This window comes from Mesoplodon bidens (assembly GCF_964165515.1).
Source record: "Mesoplodon bidens genome assembly, chromosome: 14".
Lineage (NCBI taxonomy): Eukaryota > Metazoa > Chordata > Mammalia > Artiodactyla > Ziphiidae > Mesoplodon > Mesoplodon bidens.
Window position 1 is genome coordinate 82,443,271 of NC_138170.1, and position 15,152 is coordinate 82,458,422.

At 39.2% G+C, this 15,152-nt stretch overlaps 1 protein-coding gene and 1 pseudogene across 2 annotated transcripts in view; both read left to right on the plus strand.

Annotated features, from left to right (window-relative positions):
* Window positions 1–15,152, plus strand: part of ADAM17 (ADAM metallopeptidase domain 17) — a 54,979-nt gene that overhangs the window by 13,834 nt on the left and 25,993 nt on the right. Inside the window, exons 3-8 of the mRNA XM_081254175.1 lie at window positions 5,792–5,922; window positions 6,694–6,782; window positions 8,774–8,942; window positions 9,987–10,120; window positions 12,131–12,220; window positions 14,159–14,272. Of these exons, the coding sequence (XP_081110301.1) occupies window positions 5,792–5,922; window positions 6,694–6,782; window positions 8,774–8,942; window positions 9,987–10,120; window positions 12,131–12,220; window positions 14,159–14,272 (727 nt within the window). The remainder of the gene's footprint in view (window positions 1–5,791; window positions 5,923–6,693; window positions 6,783–8,773; window positions 8,943–9,986; window positions 10,121–12,130; window positions 12,221–14,158; window positions 14,273–15,152) is intronic.
* On the plus strand, window positions 687–3,607 carry LOC308628028 (ubiquitin-conjugating enzyme E2 Q1-like; annotated as a pseudogene). The gene is made up of 2 exons: window positions 687–825; window positions 958–3,607. The product of its transcript is annotated as a ubiquitin-conjugating enzyme E2 Q1-like (transcript).

Genomic DNA, 15,152 nt, shown 5'->3' on the forward strand with positions numbered 1-15,152 from the left:
AACATACTTCTCCTTCATGTTTCATAGATGCCATTGATTCGTTAAGGAAATGTTAAACAACATCTCCTTATCTTCCCTCTGTGTAAGGAAGCAGAGAAATTTATAATTTAAATTTTCATCTTAAATGTTTAACAGGAAATGTGTCTAACAATATATGAGAATTTTGTCCCGGGTACTTCAAAGTAGTTTATTTTACTTAACCCTCAAAACCATTCAGTTAGTAGTTGGCATTACTTCCACTTATAGATGAAGATAAATTAGGTTCAGAAGAGATCAAACAGCCAGTCGGTGGTGGAGGCGGGATTTGAGTCGGGTGTGTCAGAATCCAAAGCCTATACCCTTTCTTTTCTGTTATACTGTGTTATAGAAGCTTAAAAGAAAAAAAAAAAAAAGGATACTTGAAATGATCGAATTGTAGAGGGCTGAACTGCCTATATGAAGCCACTCATTATTGGATGGTGATGGTAAATGAGATGTTCTGTTTTTAGATGGTGGAGGAAAGCAGAATAATTTAAGATAACATTAAATTTTGATGTGATTATTAGTGGTTGAAAAAGCATGGAAACACTGAGAGATTGTATGATGAGTTAAAGACTAATCTTATGGGGAAAAAAAAGTTTGAAATTTACCCAGAAGTTACATTCCCTCTTTTTTATAAATCAAGAAATAGTATTACTATTAAAGTAATGAGGGCGGTGGCGGCGGAGGCCGGAGGCTCCCGGCTCGCCGACCCCGGAGCGGAGCGGAGGATGCAGCAACCGCAGCCGCAGCCGCAGGGGCAGCAGCCGGGGGGCCAGGGAGTGGCACCGGGGGCGGCCCGTGGGGGTGGGTCCGGGGCGGGGGCCCTGCCGAGTCCACCTTTCACCGCGGCCACGAGCGCTTCCGCCTTGCCAGCGCCTGCCTGGACGAGCTGAGCTGCGAGTTCCTGCTGGCTGGGGCCGGAGGGGCCGGGGTGAGGGGGCCGCGCCTGCACCCCATCTCCCCCCACGGGGCTTGGTGCCTGGGGATCCCGTCTGCATCCACTGCAACATCCCGGAGTTATACCCTGCTGTGCCCCCGTCTGGTCAGTGGAGTCTGATGACCCTAACTTGGCTGCTGATTACTATGAAATGGAAGAAAAAGAGCCAGCTGAGGGCAAGAAATCTGAAGATGACGGCATCGGAAAAGAAAACTTGGCTATACTAGAGAAAATTAAAAAGAACCTGAGGCAAGATTACTTAAATGGCTCGGTGCAGGCTACTGACCGGCTGACGAAGGAGCTCAGGGATATATACCCATCACAGAGTTTCAGAGGTGGAAACTATGCAGTCGAACTCGTGAATGACAGTCTGGATGATTGGAATGTCAGACTCCTCAAAGTTGACCAGTACAGCGCTTTGCACAACGATCTCCAGATCTTCAAGAGAAGAAAGGAGCTGACTTCTTTCTACTTAACGTTTCTTTTAAAGATAACTGTCCCTTTGACGCACCGTTTGTCAGGGTTGTGTCTCCAGTCCTCTCCTGGGGGTATGTTCTGGGCAGAGGTGCCATCTGCATGGAACTTCTCACCAAGCAGGGCTGGAGCAGTGCCTACTCAGTAGAGTCAGTGATCATGCAGATCAGTGCCACACTGGTGAAGGGAAAAGCACGAGTGCAGTTTGGAGCCAGCAAATCTCAATACAGCCTGACGAGTACAGGAGTCCTACAAGTCCTTGGTGCAGATCCACGAAGAAGACGGCTAGTACACACCCCCGAAGGAAGATGGCTAACCCGGGAGTGCCATCCGCTTCCTCCTTCCCTAGGCACCACTGGACCAATTACCTTTGAATGCTGTATTTGGATCTCACACTGCCTCTGTGGTTCCCTCCCTCATTTTTCCTGGACATGATAGCTCTGCCTATTGCAGGACAATGATGACTATTCTAAATGCTAAGAAAACAAACAAACAAACAAACACAGAACTGAAACTCAAGACTGACTTACAGACCAACCAGCCACCTGGCTAGAGCCCTTGCTAGCAGGCATTCTGAAAAGAAACTTTTGAGCCTCATTATATTGCTGGAAACTCAGCTGTGCTCCAGCCTAGGGCCTCCTTACCTATGCTATGGTAAGGATTTTTAATTTATTTTCTCTTATTTCATGTACACTGCTTTTTTTGGTTACCGTGTGTGATGGGTGTGTATGAAAAAAAAGTATCTTTGGGAAAACAATTACAGTTAATTTGAAAAAAAATAATACAAATATTTTAATACTTTTTTGATAATGTTATAATTTTTTTGGAAAAAGTTATACATATATATCACTTATATGTGGAATCTAAAAATTAGTACAAACGAACTCACTTGCAAAACAGAAACAGACTCACAGACGTAGAAAACAAACTTATGGTTACCAAAGGGGAAGGGGGTGGATAAATTGGGATTATGGGATTTACAGAATGCACACTACTGTATATAAAATAAAAGATTTATGTGTATCACAGGGAACTATATTCAATATCTTATAATAAACTATAATGAAAAAGAATCGGGAAAAAAATATAGATGTATACATATATGTATAGATATATAACTGAACCACTTTGCTGTGTACCTGAAAGTAACACAATATTGTAAATAAACTATACTTCAATAAAAAAAGAAAAGAAATATACACAGGAACCTAGGAAGAGATGAATTCCCAGGCCTCAGGAGAAACAGAAACTGGAGGGTGTTTATGCCCCTTTGACCTGGTGGTCCACTGTGAAAACGACTGCTGTAGACTGTGTGTGTCCCCACAAATGCATCTGTTGAAATCTTAACCCCCAATGCAATGGTGTTAGGAGGCGGGGCCTCTGGGAAGTGATTAGGTCATGAGGGTGGAACCCTCATGAATGAGATTAGTGCCTTTTTAAAAGAGCCCACAGGGACTCTCCTGGTGGTCCAGTGGTTAAGATTCCACACTTCTACTGCAGGGGGTGTGGGTTCGATCCCCAGTCAGGGAGCTAAAATCCCATATGCCATGTGGCCAAAAAATAAAATAAAATAAAACATGAAATACAAGAGGCCCCAGAGAACTCCGTCATCCCTTCTGCCATGTGAGGACACAGTGAGAAGGTAGCTGTCTCTGAACAAGGAAGTGGGTTCTCAGCAGACACTGAATCTGCCAGCACCCTGATCCTGGCCTCCCAGCCTCCAGAACCACGTGAAATGAAATTCTGTTGTTACAAAACAAAGAAGCAAACAAAAAGTGAAATATCTCAAAATATTTGAAGAGGGCTAGAACCGATAAAGAAATGAAAGCAGGGACTTCCCTGGTGGCACAGTGGTTAAGAATCCATCTGCCAGTGCAGGGGACATGGGTTCAAGCCCTGGTCCGGGAAGATCCCACGTGCCGCAGAGCAATTAAGCCCGAGCACCACAACTACTGAGCCTGCGCTCTAGAGCCCGTGAGCCACAACTATTGAAGCCCGCGCGCGCCCAGAGCCAATGCTCTGCAACAAGAGAAGCCACCGCAAGGAGAAGCCTGTGCCCTGCAACGAAGAGTAGCCCCAGCTCGCCACAACTAGAGAAAGCCTGCGTGTAGCCATGAAGACCCAATGTAGCCACAAAGAAAGGAGGAGGAAGGAAGGAGAGAGATATATACCCAGCTAAATGGACCATTAAAAATAGATATGATGGGGACTTCCCTGGTGGTCCAGTGGTTCAGAATCCGCCTTCCAATTCAGGGGACACAGGTTTGATCCCTGGTTGGGGAACTAAGATCCCACATGCTGCGGGGCACCTGAGCCTGTGCACCACAACTACTGAGCCTGCGTGCTGCAACTAAGACCCAATGCAGCCAAAAATAAATAAATAAAACACTATAAAAAAATAGATACGAGGTACAGACTTCCAGTTATAAAATACATGTTATGAGGATGTAATGATGTATAGCATGGTGACTATAGTTAATAATACTGTACTACACATTTGAAAGTTAGACCTTAAAAGAGTAGATCTTAAAAGTTCTCATCACAAGAAAAAAACCTGTAACTATGTGCGGTGATGGATGTTAACTAGACTTATTGTGGTGATCATTTTACAGTATATACCCCAAAAAAAAGATACGAAAATAATGTTAATTCAGACTGATTAACACCAGTTTGTAGTCACTGTAAATCCTTAAAAGTCAGAAAGATAAATTGCTAAAGGAAGTCTGTAAGTACACGATTTCACATAATTTGGGAAGGATAAAGTAAAATATAAGTTCTGACTGACATATCCTATTGGAGGTTTTATAGCTCAAAGGTGAAGATTGGAAACTCAAAAAACAGGAATTTTACCAACACTTGGTCCTTTTCCTTACGACATAGAAGATTAATGTAGAAAATGAAGAGTGCAATTCTAGTGATTTTCCTGGAAAGAACATTAAGTAAAAATAGTACTGAGACTCCTAGAGAGTCTAAAACTAACTAATATAAGAGGGATGCTCTTTTTGGTTGTTGTTGTTGTTCTGTTTTTTTGCTTTTTTGTGTTTGTTTTTGGCCGTGCCACCCGGTTCGCAGGATCTTGGTTCCCCAACCAGGGATCGAAACCGCGCCCTCGGCAGCGAAAGCACAGAGTCCTAACCACTGGACCGCCAGGGAATTCCCAGGAGGGATGCTTTTCTTTTCAAAGTTCTCAGTGTAGCTGACGGGAAAAAAATCATAACTGTGTTTGGGAAGGTGCGTTTTAAGGTAGCAGGAGAAAATGTTCCAAGGTTTTCTGAGATTATGTTCTATTGTGTTTCCTTCCCAATGACCATTAAAAAAGATGCACAAACAAAGTGAAGTTACCTCGTTATGCTCAACAAGTTTAAAAAAAAAAAGTGTTGCCATGGAGATAGTCCCACTCTGGATTCTTCCTGGCAATTTCGATTCACCAAACCTGTAACATTTTATATTTTCAACACCATAGCTGACAAAATTAGTTCCTGTGGCTGAGATAAAAACCATACCTTTATCTTTGGTGTTCTTGGGTACATTGAAAGAATTTTGTAAATGATCATTGAAAATTCTTGGTCACCATGTCCAGTTTTTATATCAGGAATGAAACTTGTACAAGAGAGTATTAAGCCAACTAAAGAACTGGAGTGTGTATTTTGATATCTTTGTTGGATACTTGATACTTATTTTCCTCATGGTAATTGTGGATTACTTTTTTCAGGGTGAGTTCTCTTTAGAAGGAGAAAAGAAGCATGCTGCTTTTAAACATGGAAAGTAGCATATTTATTAATTTTGTGCAGCAGTAAGAGCAGCTGATTGCTGGAGGCACCGGAATGCAGGCGTTTGAAGTAAAAGCCAGGTTCAGTGTTCGGTTCCTCTGTTTACCAGCTGTGGAACCTTGAGCATGTTGATGAATCTCCAAGTCTCAGTTTTTACTGTGTGAGGTGGAGACAGCGTACAGAGCAGCTAGCCCTGAGTAGGTGTTCAATGAAGGTATCCAGTCATATCAGTCTTCCCTAAAGTTTTAAGAGAAGCAGAACTCCAGCTTAAACTATCCAGCTGTGTTTCTTTATTTTTCCGAGTCTCCAGAAAAGATGAATATATGAGCTCTTTGAATCTTTTTTCCCCCCACGTTTAGTTTCTTTTGGTCTGCCAAGTTCTTACAACTAAAGAAACTAGTCTGTTTTGTCTTCACTGGAGATAACAACACTCTAAGTACCTTATAACTAAGTAAAACAGTAGTTATAACTTGCATAGTACTTTGTTAATGTAAACTCAAGTGTCAACTTTTTTCTTAAGTAAGTTTAATTAAATGAAAATTAGGCCTCTGTTTTATGTGCTTAAAGTTCAGATACATTCTTTCTTTAGGCATTTTAAATTATACCTGACATCAAGTACTGAACGCTTTTCCCAAAATTTCAAAGTCGTGGTGGTAGATGGGAAAGATGAAAGCGAGTACCCCGTCAAATGGCAGGACTTCTTCAGTGGACATGTGGTTGGTTAGTAGGTGCTCATTTGTTTCCTTTGTGCTTTGGGGGTTAGGTGTCCACATTGAACTAGATTGTGTATTCTTTTTTGAGGGGAGGAAAAAGGGGTGTCAAAGAAGTGCTAAATCTGGAAGCAGAAACATTAAAACAGGAGGAAATGGGTATTATCCAGCATGTCATACTAACTGGCTGTTTTCATGATTACAACAGATTTCCTCTTAAGTCATACAAATTTAACCTCCTTTTGTCTTCAGGGAGGGATTGTCGACTTCCCTTATGAGATTGTAAACAGGGAAGATAGGAGATAAAATAATTGACTCTGTGATCCTATCATGTATTTATTTAAGAAAATATATTAAACAAGCAATTGCAGTTTACTTCTGGAAAATTTTCTGCAATATGAAAAAAATGGCACTAAAATACCCAAGTAGTACAGTTCAAGACCTGTATATTCTGAATCATGCTTTCTGCCTCCTCTTTCTTACCCCAAAGTAGGTAAAGTTATTCCAGAAGAAAATCTACACTTTGTTTGTTTTGTTCTATAACACACTAGATAACTCTCATAAGAGGCTTCAGGGAAAGAGGCTGATTTCAAATGACTAGAGTTGTCGCTCCTCCTTAAGTGAGAAAACGCAGCTGCTATCTGGGCCTGTGTTTTTTACATCTCCACAGTGCCTGGGCACATTCCACTCTGTAGAAGGGCTTGCTTGATTTTTATTGATAGTGCATAGTTTATTTTTTGATTTAAATATTTTTTAATAATGACTTTTTTTTTCTCTTAAGGTGAGCCTGACTCTAGGGTTCTAGCCCACATAGGAGATGATGATATTACAATAAGAATCAACACAGATGGGGCGGAATATAATATAGAGGTAAGTCTACATGTGCATTTTTTTTATCAGGAGCATATATCTCTGATGTTTAGAAAGCCATTATGCAGTTGTTTTAAGAAGAAAAGGGTCTTTATACTGAACTTCTCCTTGTATTTAAATTTTTTTTTAAACCAGAAAAAGAGATGAGTAAAAAAATATATATATATATATATATTTTATATATCTAACATGCTGTCATAGGATGCACTCTGTATTTTTAAGTACAATAATTGAAAGTCACATGTGAGATGGATAATGGGAAGAGGAAACTCACTCATTTTTTCTTTATTCTTTCTCTAATAATCCTTCTCAAAGATGAAGGTGAAATCTTCTTTCCTAGATGCCCTGGAAATGCAAGATCTATAAAAGGTGATAGTTCATAGTCTTGAGAAGTTAAAAGAGGAAACTGTAGGAAACTCAGGCTCTGGCCATTCTTCCATTGAAATCCTAGCAGTAGAAACCAAGAGCAAACTGGCCACATTTGTGCGAGACACATGGCTGTATGTCAGATACTAGTCCAGAAAACAAAACGTTTGCTACAGATCTGTGGGTTGAAGTGTTTCTGCGTCTCTAGGAAAATGAGAATACTCTGGAACATGGACACATATTCTCTGAGGTTGCCACAGAAGGGAAACAGCTGGAGGATCCCCCAGGGGATTTTTATGGCCAGGCTTGGAAGTGGCCTACATCACTTCCACCCACGTTCCAGAAACTCTTGTCTCTGACCTGCTTACAAAGGAGGCTGGGAAAGATAATCTGTTGTGCTCAGAAAGATAAAACTGTGTGGGGAATGCACAGCGTTGTTTCTGCCACAGTGCACAGGATTGCTTATTTCCTTAGGATCATCTATTAATTCTTAATCCAAAACGGGTGCATTTAGGATCCAAGTTAATTTTGCTCAGATGCCTCACTTTTCCCAATATTTCCCTTTGGGACAGTTAGGAATTCTGTTTCCATCTGTATCTCTCGGTTTCACTAAGTACAAAAATGACCATAATTAACATTTCCCTGTGAGATGTTCACTTAAAAGTAAACTCATCAGGTTTATTGAAGTACTTTTGCATGAGATTAATAATTTTTAAATTGAAAAAGTGGTTTATTACTTAGAAGACCACTTCCCCCCCACCACCGCCCCAACCCTCCCAGCTCTAGGAAACCACTAATCTACTCTCTGTCTCTTTAGATTTGTCTTTCTTTAGATTTGCTTGGTTATTTCCATAAAAATGCAGTCACACAACATGTGGTCTTTTGTGTCTGGCTCCTTTCATTTCGAATGTTTTCAGTGTTCATTCATGTTATAGCACATGTCCAGTACACCATTTCTTTTTATTGCCAAATACTATTCCATTGTTTGGATATACCACATTTTGCTTATTCATTCATCAGTTGGACATTAGTGTTATTTCTACTTATGTTATGAATAATGCTGCTATGAACATTTTTGAAGAGGTTTTTATGTGAGCATATATTTTCATTGACTTGGGTGTATAATATACTAGGAATGGAATTGTTGGGTCCTGTGGTAGCTCTGTTTTTAACCTTTTGAGGAGCTGCCAGACTGTTTTCCATAGTGGCTGCTCTTTACATTCTCACCATGTTACATTGACTGCATTTTATATTCCGTATTCCATTCTCACCAGCAGTAGATGAGGGTTTCTCCACATCCTTGCCAATACTTGTTGTTATATGTCTTTTTGATTACAGCCACCCTAGTGGGTGTGAAGTGGTCTCCTTGAGGTTTTGATGTTAATTTCTGTGACGGATATGGAGATACATACACACACACATATACATACACAGAATCTTTTCTGTATGAGCTCTCTGGTTCTGATGAGACCATTGTCCTTACAGAGAAGATCTTTGTTTTGACTAGTCAGTTTACTTAACCTGGAAATGAATGTTATCTAAAAATAGGGAAAGGATGTTGTAAGACTTGAATATTTAGGAATTTTTATATTTTCCATCTCAGTTATATTTGTTTTCTATTTTAGCCACTTTGGAGACTAATTAATGATACTAAAGACAAAAGAGTGTTAGTTTATAAATCTGAAGATATCAAGAATGTTTCACGTTTGCAGTCTCCAAAAGTGTGTGGTTATATAAAGGCGGATGATGAAGAGTTGCTTCCAAAAGGGCTGGTAGGCAGAGAGCCACCTGATGGTAAGACTAAAAAAAATATATTTCAAATAAGAAGCAAGCATAACAGTTGTCTTCAGTAGGGGTGGTTGTTAATTGATAAAAAAAGAACATGATTATCAAGTAACTATAGTATTTGGCTTGAAAATAGTTTTGTTCAGAAATTTCTTGATTTTTTTGTCTGTAAGAATTGAAAACACTAGAAAATAATGATGGCAATAAAGATTGGACTTTAAACAAGATTGGGGAAAGGGGAACTTGAATAATCTGAGGGAAAATATTTTCATTTGTAGGTATTTAGAAATGACAGAATAGTACTGTGAAAAAACAATCTTCAGATAAGTTTATAAGAAATTAGTTGGTAGCAAGAGAGGTCTGTCCTGTTTAGAAAGAAGCAAATTATCAGTCTTGGGACAGACGAATTTAGAGTCATTTAAAGACCATCTACCCATCTTGGAGAAATTCTCTGTCCTCATTTTTGAAAACTTTAGAAAAATATGACTAGCATTTTAGTATATAACTCAATTCTTAAACAGTGTGATTACTTGATAAGAAAAAATGACCTGTTGACAGAAAATAATTTTTCAAAAAAAAATTTTTTTTTTTTTGGCTGCCCTGCATGGCTTGTGGGATCTCAGTTCCCCGACCAGGGATTGAACCTGCACCCTCAGCAGTGAAAGTGCAGAGTCCTAAACACCGGACCACCAGGGAATCCCCACTAATTTTTTAATGTTTGATTATCTGGATATTTTTACTGTTATTTGTGTTAATTTGTAGACTTCTTCTAGAAGAAAATGACACCTCATAGCCCAGCAATAGATAGGTGATTGTTTTATTCTGTTAAGTACTTTTGCACTTTTCCTTGGTTTTGAATTCTACCATTTGAAAACCTCATATTACTTTTCACTTTTTGTCTTTCTCCAAATTGTTTTCCTGTTCAACATACCATTGAGGATACTGAGCTCAAATGATATTTGTTTCAAAACTACGGTAGATTTACAATGTTACTATAAAACACTCCTTGTTTTGATGAATTTTGATTTAATAGTGCATCCACATTCATATTAGAGCTTGTTCATCGGGTGAAGAGAAGAGCTGACCCTAATCCCCTGAAGAACACGTGTAAATTATTGGTAGTAGCAGATCATCGCTTTTACAGATACATGGGCAGAGGGGAAGAGAGTACAACTACAAACTACCTGGTAAGTGTTTGACACTGGATGAGGTAATGGACAAAAAAGCTCACGTAGGTAGGCAGATTCCATTTAAGAGAAGACTGCTATAATTTGAACGTGGTGAAATGAGATCTGTTTGAGATGCTCTGTGATTTCCTACAATATGTGAGGGCTGTCACCTGAGGTTCTCACATTATTGTATAGAGATTCTAGTTTCAAATTTTTGAAACCCCATTTTGCCTTTCAACTAAGATTTTCTGCACATCAGAATTTTTATGCATATTATGTTTAGGGAAAGTTCATAACGTAGGCCTTCCTTCTTTATAGAAGTGAACTCTGAAAACATCTCTGCTATAATGGCAGTGATCGTGTTGGTGACACGTATGGATGGGGGAAGAAAGTATTGATATTTGTATGAACTTGTGTGTATTATTTTTGCTTATATGTATATATCAGAGGAGTTGGTCAGTTGGGTTTATGTTGTACTGGTATAAAATAGCTAATTGTTGGGCTGTAACTGGATGAACTAGATGGGACTTTTGTGGTCATAACTAACTACAGGGCGAAGATTTGAAGGCAGGATTACAGAAGTGTTGATGCTGGATTTTTAAGCATTTACTATTGTAATTTTAAAAGTCAAGGGAATCATATTTCATTGACATTTTTTTGTCAGTATGACCTCATTCCTCGTGATAACTTGGCACTGACAGAAATGATGTTGAGGGAATAGAAGAGAATGCAGCTATTCATTCGTAGTGCAGAGCCCGGTGCAGCAAAGACGTCTTTCTCCTTGCCTTTCCCTTCCCTTCCCTTCCCTGTCAAGTGAATTTATTATGAGGGTAGTGGGAGTCGTGTGTGAAGTCACTATAGTTCTGGTTCCTAAGTAAAAGAGTCCTTCTTGAAAAGCTTCTTTCTTAGTGTGGGTTTTGTATTAGGGGCTCTTAGTTTGCTTCTTTGTTCATTACACCAAGAATATGAATATAATGAGAGGTCTGGTGTTAAAAATTGCATTTCTTGGGCTTCCCTGGTGGTGCAGTGGTTGGGAGTCCGCCTGCCGGTGCAGGGGACACGGGTTCGTGCCCCGGTCCGGGAAGATCCCACATGCCACGGAGCGGCTGGGCCCGTGAGCCATGGTCGCTGAGCCTGCGCGTCCGGAGCCTGTGCTTCTCAACGGGAGAGGCCACGGCGGTGAGAGGCCCGCGTACCGCAAAAAAAAAAAAAAAAAAAAAAAATTGTATTTCTTGGTTTACAGTTAGTATAAGCAAAGAACAATTTCTTAGATGTATAATGTGCTTCACAGCTGCCAGAACAAACCTCATTTACCCAGTTTTTGAACAATAAAATCTTCTCTTTGAGGAGCAGATTGGTAATGAGTATTCTGTTCCTATACATTCAGTAGTTTGAATTGTCCTTGGCTGTTGTACTGTGGCTCCTCCCTCAGTAATCTCTACCTACCTTCCCAAATCAGAGGACAGGAAAAAGGAGGTGTGGTGAGACCTCATTCCTCTCTCTCTGTTTCTACCTGGTCCTTGGTGCTGAACTTTGCCCAGGGAGTGTCTGGTGTAGGGTTAGCAGTATCTGTCACTGTTCCTTACCTCTTTCTGAAGAAGATGTTTTTCTGAGGTGCGTGGCAAGAGATAGAATGAACAGAGTACTTATTTTTTGGAATATTTTAGGTAAATTGATTGACTTTTAACTTTCATTTCCGTAGTTGACTGGAATGGCAGTTTTTAAAAAACTTGTTACTTGATATTTTGGTTCCCTGTGCAGTTGATTACCTGAAATTTGGGATGAACTGTACCACTGCTCTATCCTGGTAGCAACATTTTAAGTTTGAGGCTAGGAATAATTTCTTTATTAGCGCTGTCACCGTAAAGCATTAACATCTTAATGCTAGTTTTTGTAATTGGTGCAACTTTTACAATGGTATTTTATCTGAACTGATTTTTTTTTTTTACCCCTGCAGAACTTATATTACATTGCAAAGAGTGGTAAAGATATACATAATGTCTTTCTCTCGCTTTTTTATACACACAGATAGAGCTAATTGACAGAGTTGATGACATCTATCGGAACACTTCATGGGACAATGCAGGTTTTAAAGGTTATGGAATACAGATAGAGCAGGTATTTATCAATGGATGTGGGTTATAATACTCAGCTAAGTTATGTGTTGTAAGTATTTGTCACTTGTTTTCACAACCCAGAAACTTATCTTCTACTTTACTGGTAGTTAAATATTCTGAAATGCCAGTGATTTTTATCTGATAAACTTAACAGTGTTTTGATATTATTTATAGATTATGAAATATTCTTTTCTTAGGCTTATTTTAGGCAGAAAGCCGCCGTATGCTGCTATGATCTCTCTTTTTTCTGAATTCATGGCCTTTTTAATCCCCTGCCTTGCTTTAGTTTTCTATGATTATGCTTAATGTCTTTAGTTAGAATTCTAGCACGTATTGTTGAATGCTTAGAACATTTACTTAAAAATACTGTGTACATTTGCAAGGCATTTATACATACAGAACCATTAGATCTCTTTTCCCAAATATCTCCTGAGTTCTTATCTGTCAATAGAGTATGTCCAGCAATGATGTATTAATGTCATCCTAATTATATCACATAGTAAAAATTGTTCCAAATTGATAAGACTGATGAACAAGACTTCTGAAATCGGGTGTTGCTTCGGACAGACATTTTGACATGTAAATTCAGGAAATTATTTTCTCTATTTTTTCCAGGCTCTTTATACTAAACTAGACATATTCTTATAGGTTCTGTAGTTTAGAATTTCGAGAATAAAAAGAAAAAAAGCTTTTGAAATCATGCTTATAAATGCTAAACTTTTAGAGTACTTGTAGAAAACTAAGAGAATTATTTTCCCCTTTTCCATTCTTTTACTGTTTTGCATTTTCTTTTTTAAGTTATTATTTGAATAGGTAATGTATACACGGTACAAAAGCCAGTGAAAAGTAAGTCTCCTCAACCTCTACCCATTGTCAAACCAGTTCCTTTCCCCAGAGACATCCGTGTCACTAGTTTCATCCATATCTTTCCAGAGATACCTTATGCATGTATAGCATGTGTTTGTATATGTGTGTATTTGACATATCCGTGGCATGTTGTACTCTTTTGCACCTTGCTTTTTCATTTCATGAATATGTTGGTGATTATTCCATTATGGTACAATAAAGGTGTCTCACTTGTTTAAAATAGCTGCATCATGTTTGAGTTTTAGGAGACCAATAAATAAAGCTCCTTTTTGCTTTAAAATTTGGAAACCATTGAAAATATTAGGTGTGATAGGAGATTAAAAACCCCGTTTCTTTGAAGATGGTAGGTGGGCTGGGGGCTGCGGTTTAGATATGCTGCCACAGTGGGCCCTCACCGAGTTCATCGCAGAATTGATCTTGATCACCCACCGCCAAAGCTGCAGAGCCGCCCCAGTGAGCTTACCACATGGTGGCGGAGCAGACCCCAGCATCCCCTCTGTAGGCAGGCAGATCTGGAAGAGATACCGGAAACAGTGAGCTGAGCATGGCTCTGTTCCTTTGCCACATTTTCCAACCTATATGTTTCATCTCCTTTGGAGAGAAACCTTTGTTCCTTTTTTAAAAAAATTAGGATTCATATGGGTTTGTACTGTGCGTGTAAGGAAAAGCCCTTATTTTCTGTGCTCTTACTCCTGTGGTGTGCGGCGCTGTACGTCTTACTGTTCCGTATCTCTGAATCAGTGACTATAGTTGGAATAAATTATTTTAGGCTCATGGAACCTAGGTTTTCGTTTTTTCCAACTAAATATAGAGGCAATAAACTTTCAGGAGTACATTTATAAATGTATGTCATTCTTTGACATATGTGTTTTCCATACCATTTGCTTCTCAGTTTGTTTTTAAATTAAACAGATACGAGAGCTGAAGAATTTTATGGAATTTTGACTCTAAAACTTTTTTTTTTAAAGAATGGTAGATGGTCTGTTTTTGAATAGCTGAAACAATGCAGTATTATTTCCGTCTTGTGACTTTCTTCTGAAGTGTTCTAAGTATTTTATCTCTTTAAGTATAGATTCGCATTCTCAAGTCTCCACAAGAGGTAAGACCTGGTGAAAGGCACTTCAATATGGCAAAAAATTACCCAAGTGAAGAAAAGGATGCTTGGGACGTGAAGATGCTGCTAGAGGTAGGTCGTGGAAACCTGAAAGTGATACTATTTAACACCATTTTCTGATCCCTAAAAACGTGGGTCATGTCTGTATTAATGAAGGGGCATCTTAGGAAAGGTGACTGAAAACCAGGGGCAGCCCACCCCAGCTGATCCAACAGTGACCTTATCCCCTGCAGCAGGGCAGACAGCAAGGTGGGCAGAACTGAAAGCGAAAAATGCTACAAAGCAATGCTTCTTAACCGTAATGTCTCTGCGAATCTCGTGAAGTAATAGGCCTGTAGAAAATAGAGGGATACCCAACTTACAGATTTTTTACACACCGTTTTGTTAGTTCAGGTCTCTTTGAAGCTTATCAGTAGACCTTTGAGGTCAGTAGTTACCAAATGGTATGAAAATGTGTTAGATGGTAGAAGTATAAGTCGGATATCTGAAAGTTCTCTATGGAAATTTAAAATCTTTGGGTTTTTACTCTGGTAACAAATTTAAAGATAACATAAACATTCTGTGTCACATGGATTCTTGCCTTGACAAGATATGATTTATCCTTTTCGTCACGTGATCTCCGTTTCTGTCTGTGTGTCCTATTGCTTTGTTGTAAGATGACCGCCTGTGAAGTGATAAGTGTTTATCTTTTACTGTGTTATTAATGTGTCAGTTTCCTGTGGCTGCTGTAACAAATCACTGCACATTTGGCAGCTTAAAACAACATCTTTATTTATCTGACAGTTTCTAGGGTTGGACCAGGCACAGTGTGGCTTATCTGGGTTCTCTGGTTAGAGTCTCAACAAGGCCAAAGCGAAATCAAGTTTTCAAAGCTTGAATGGAATTAAAGGATATTATTAGGTTGAGATCCATAGAGTGCTGTATCTGTATAATACTCTGACATACCTTATCT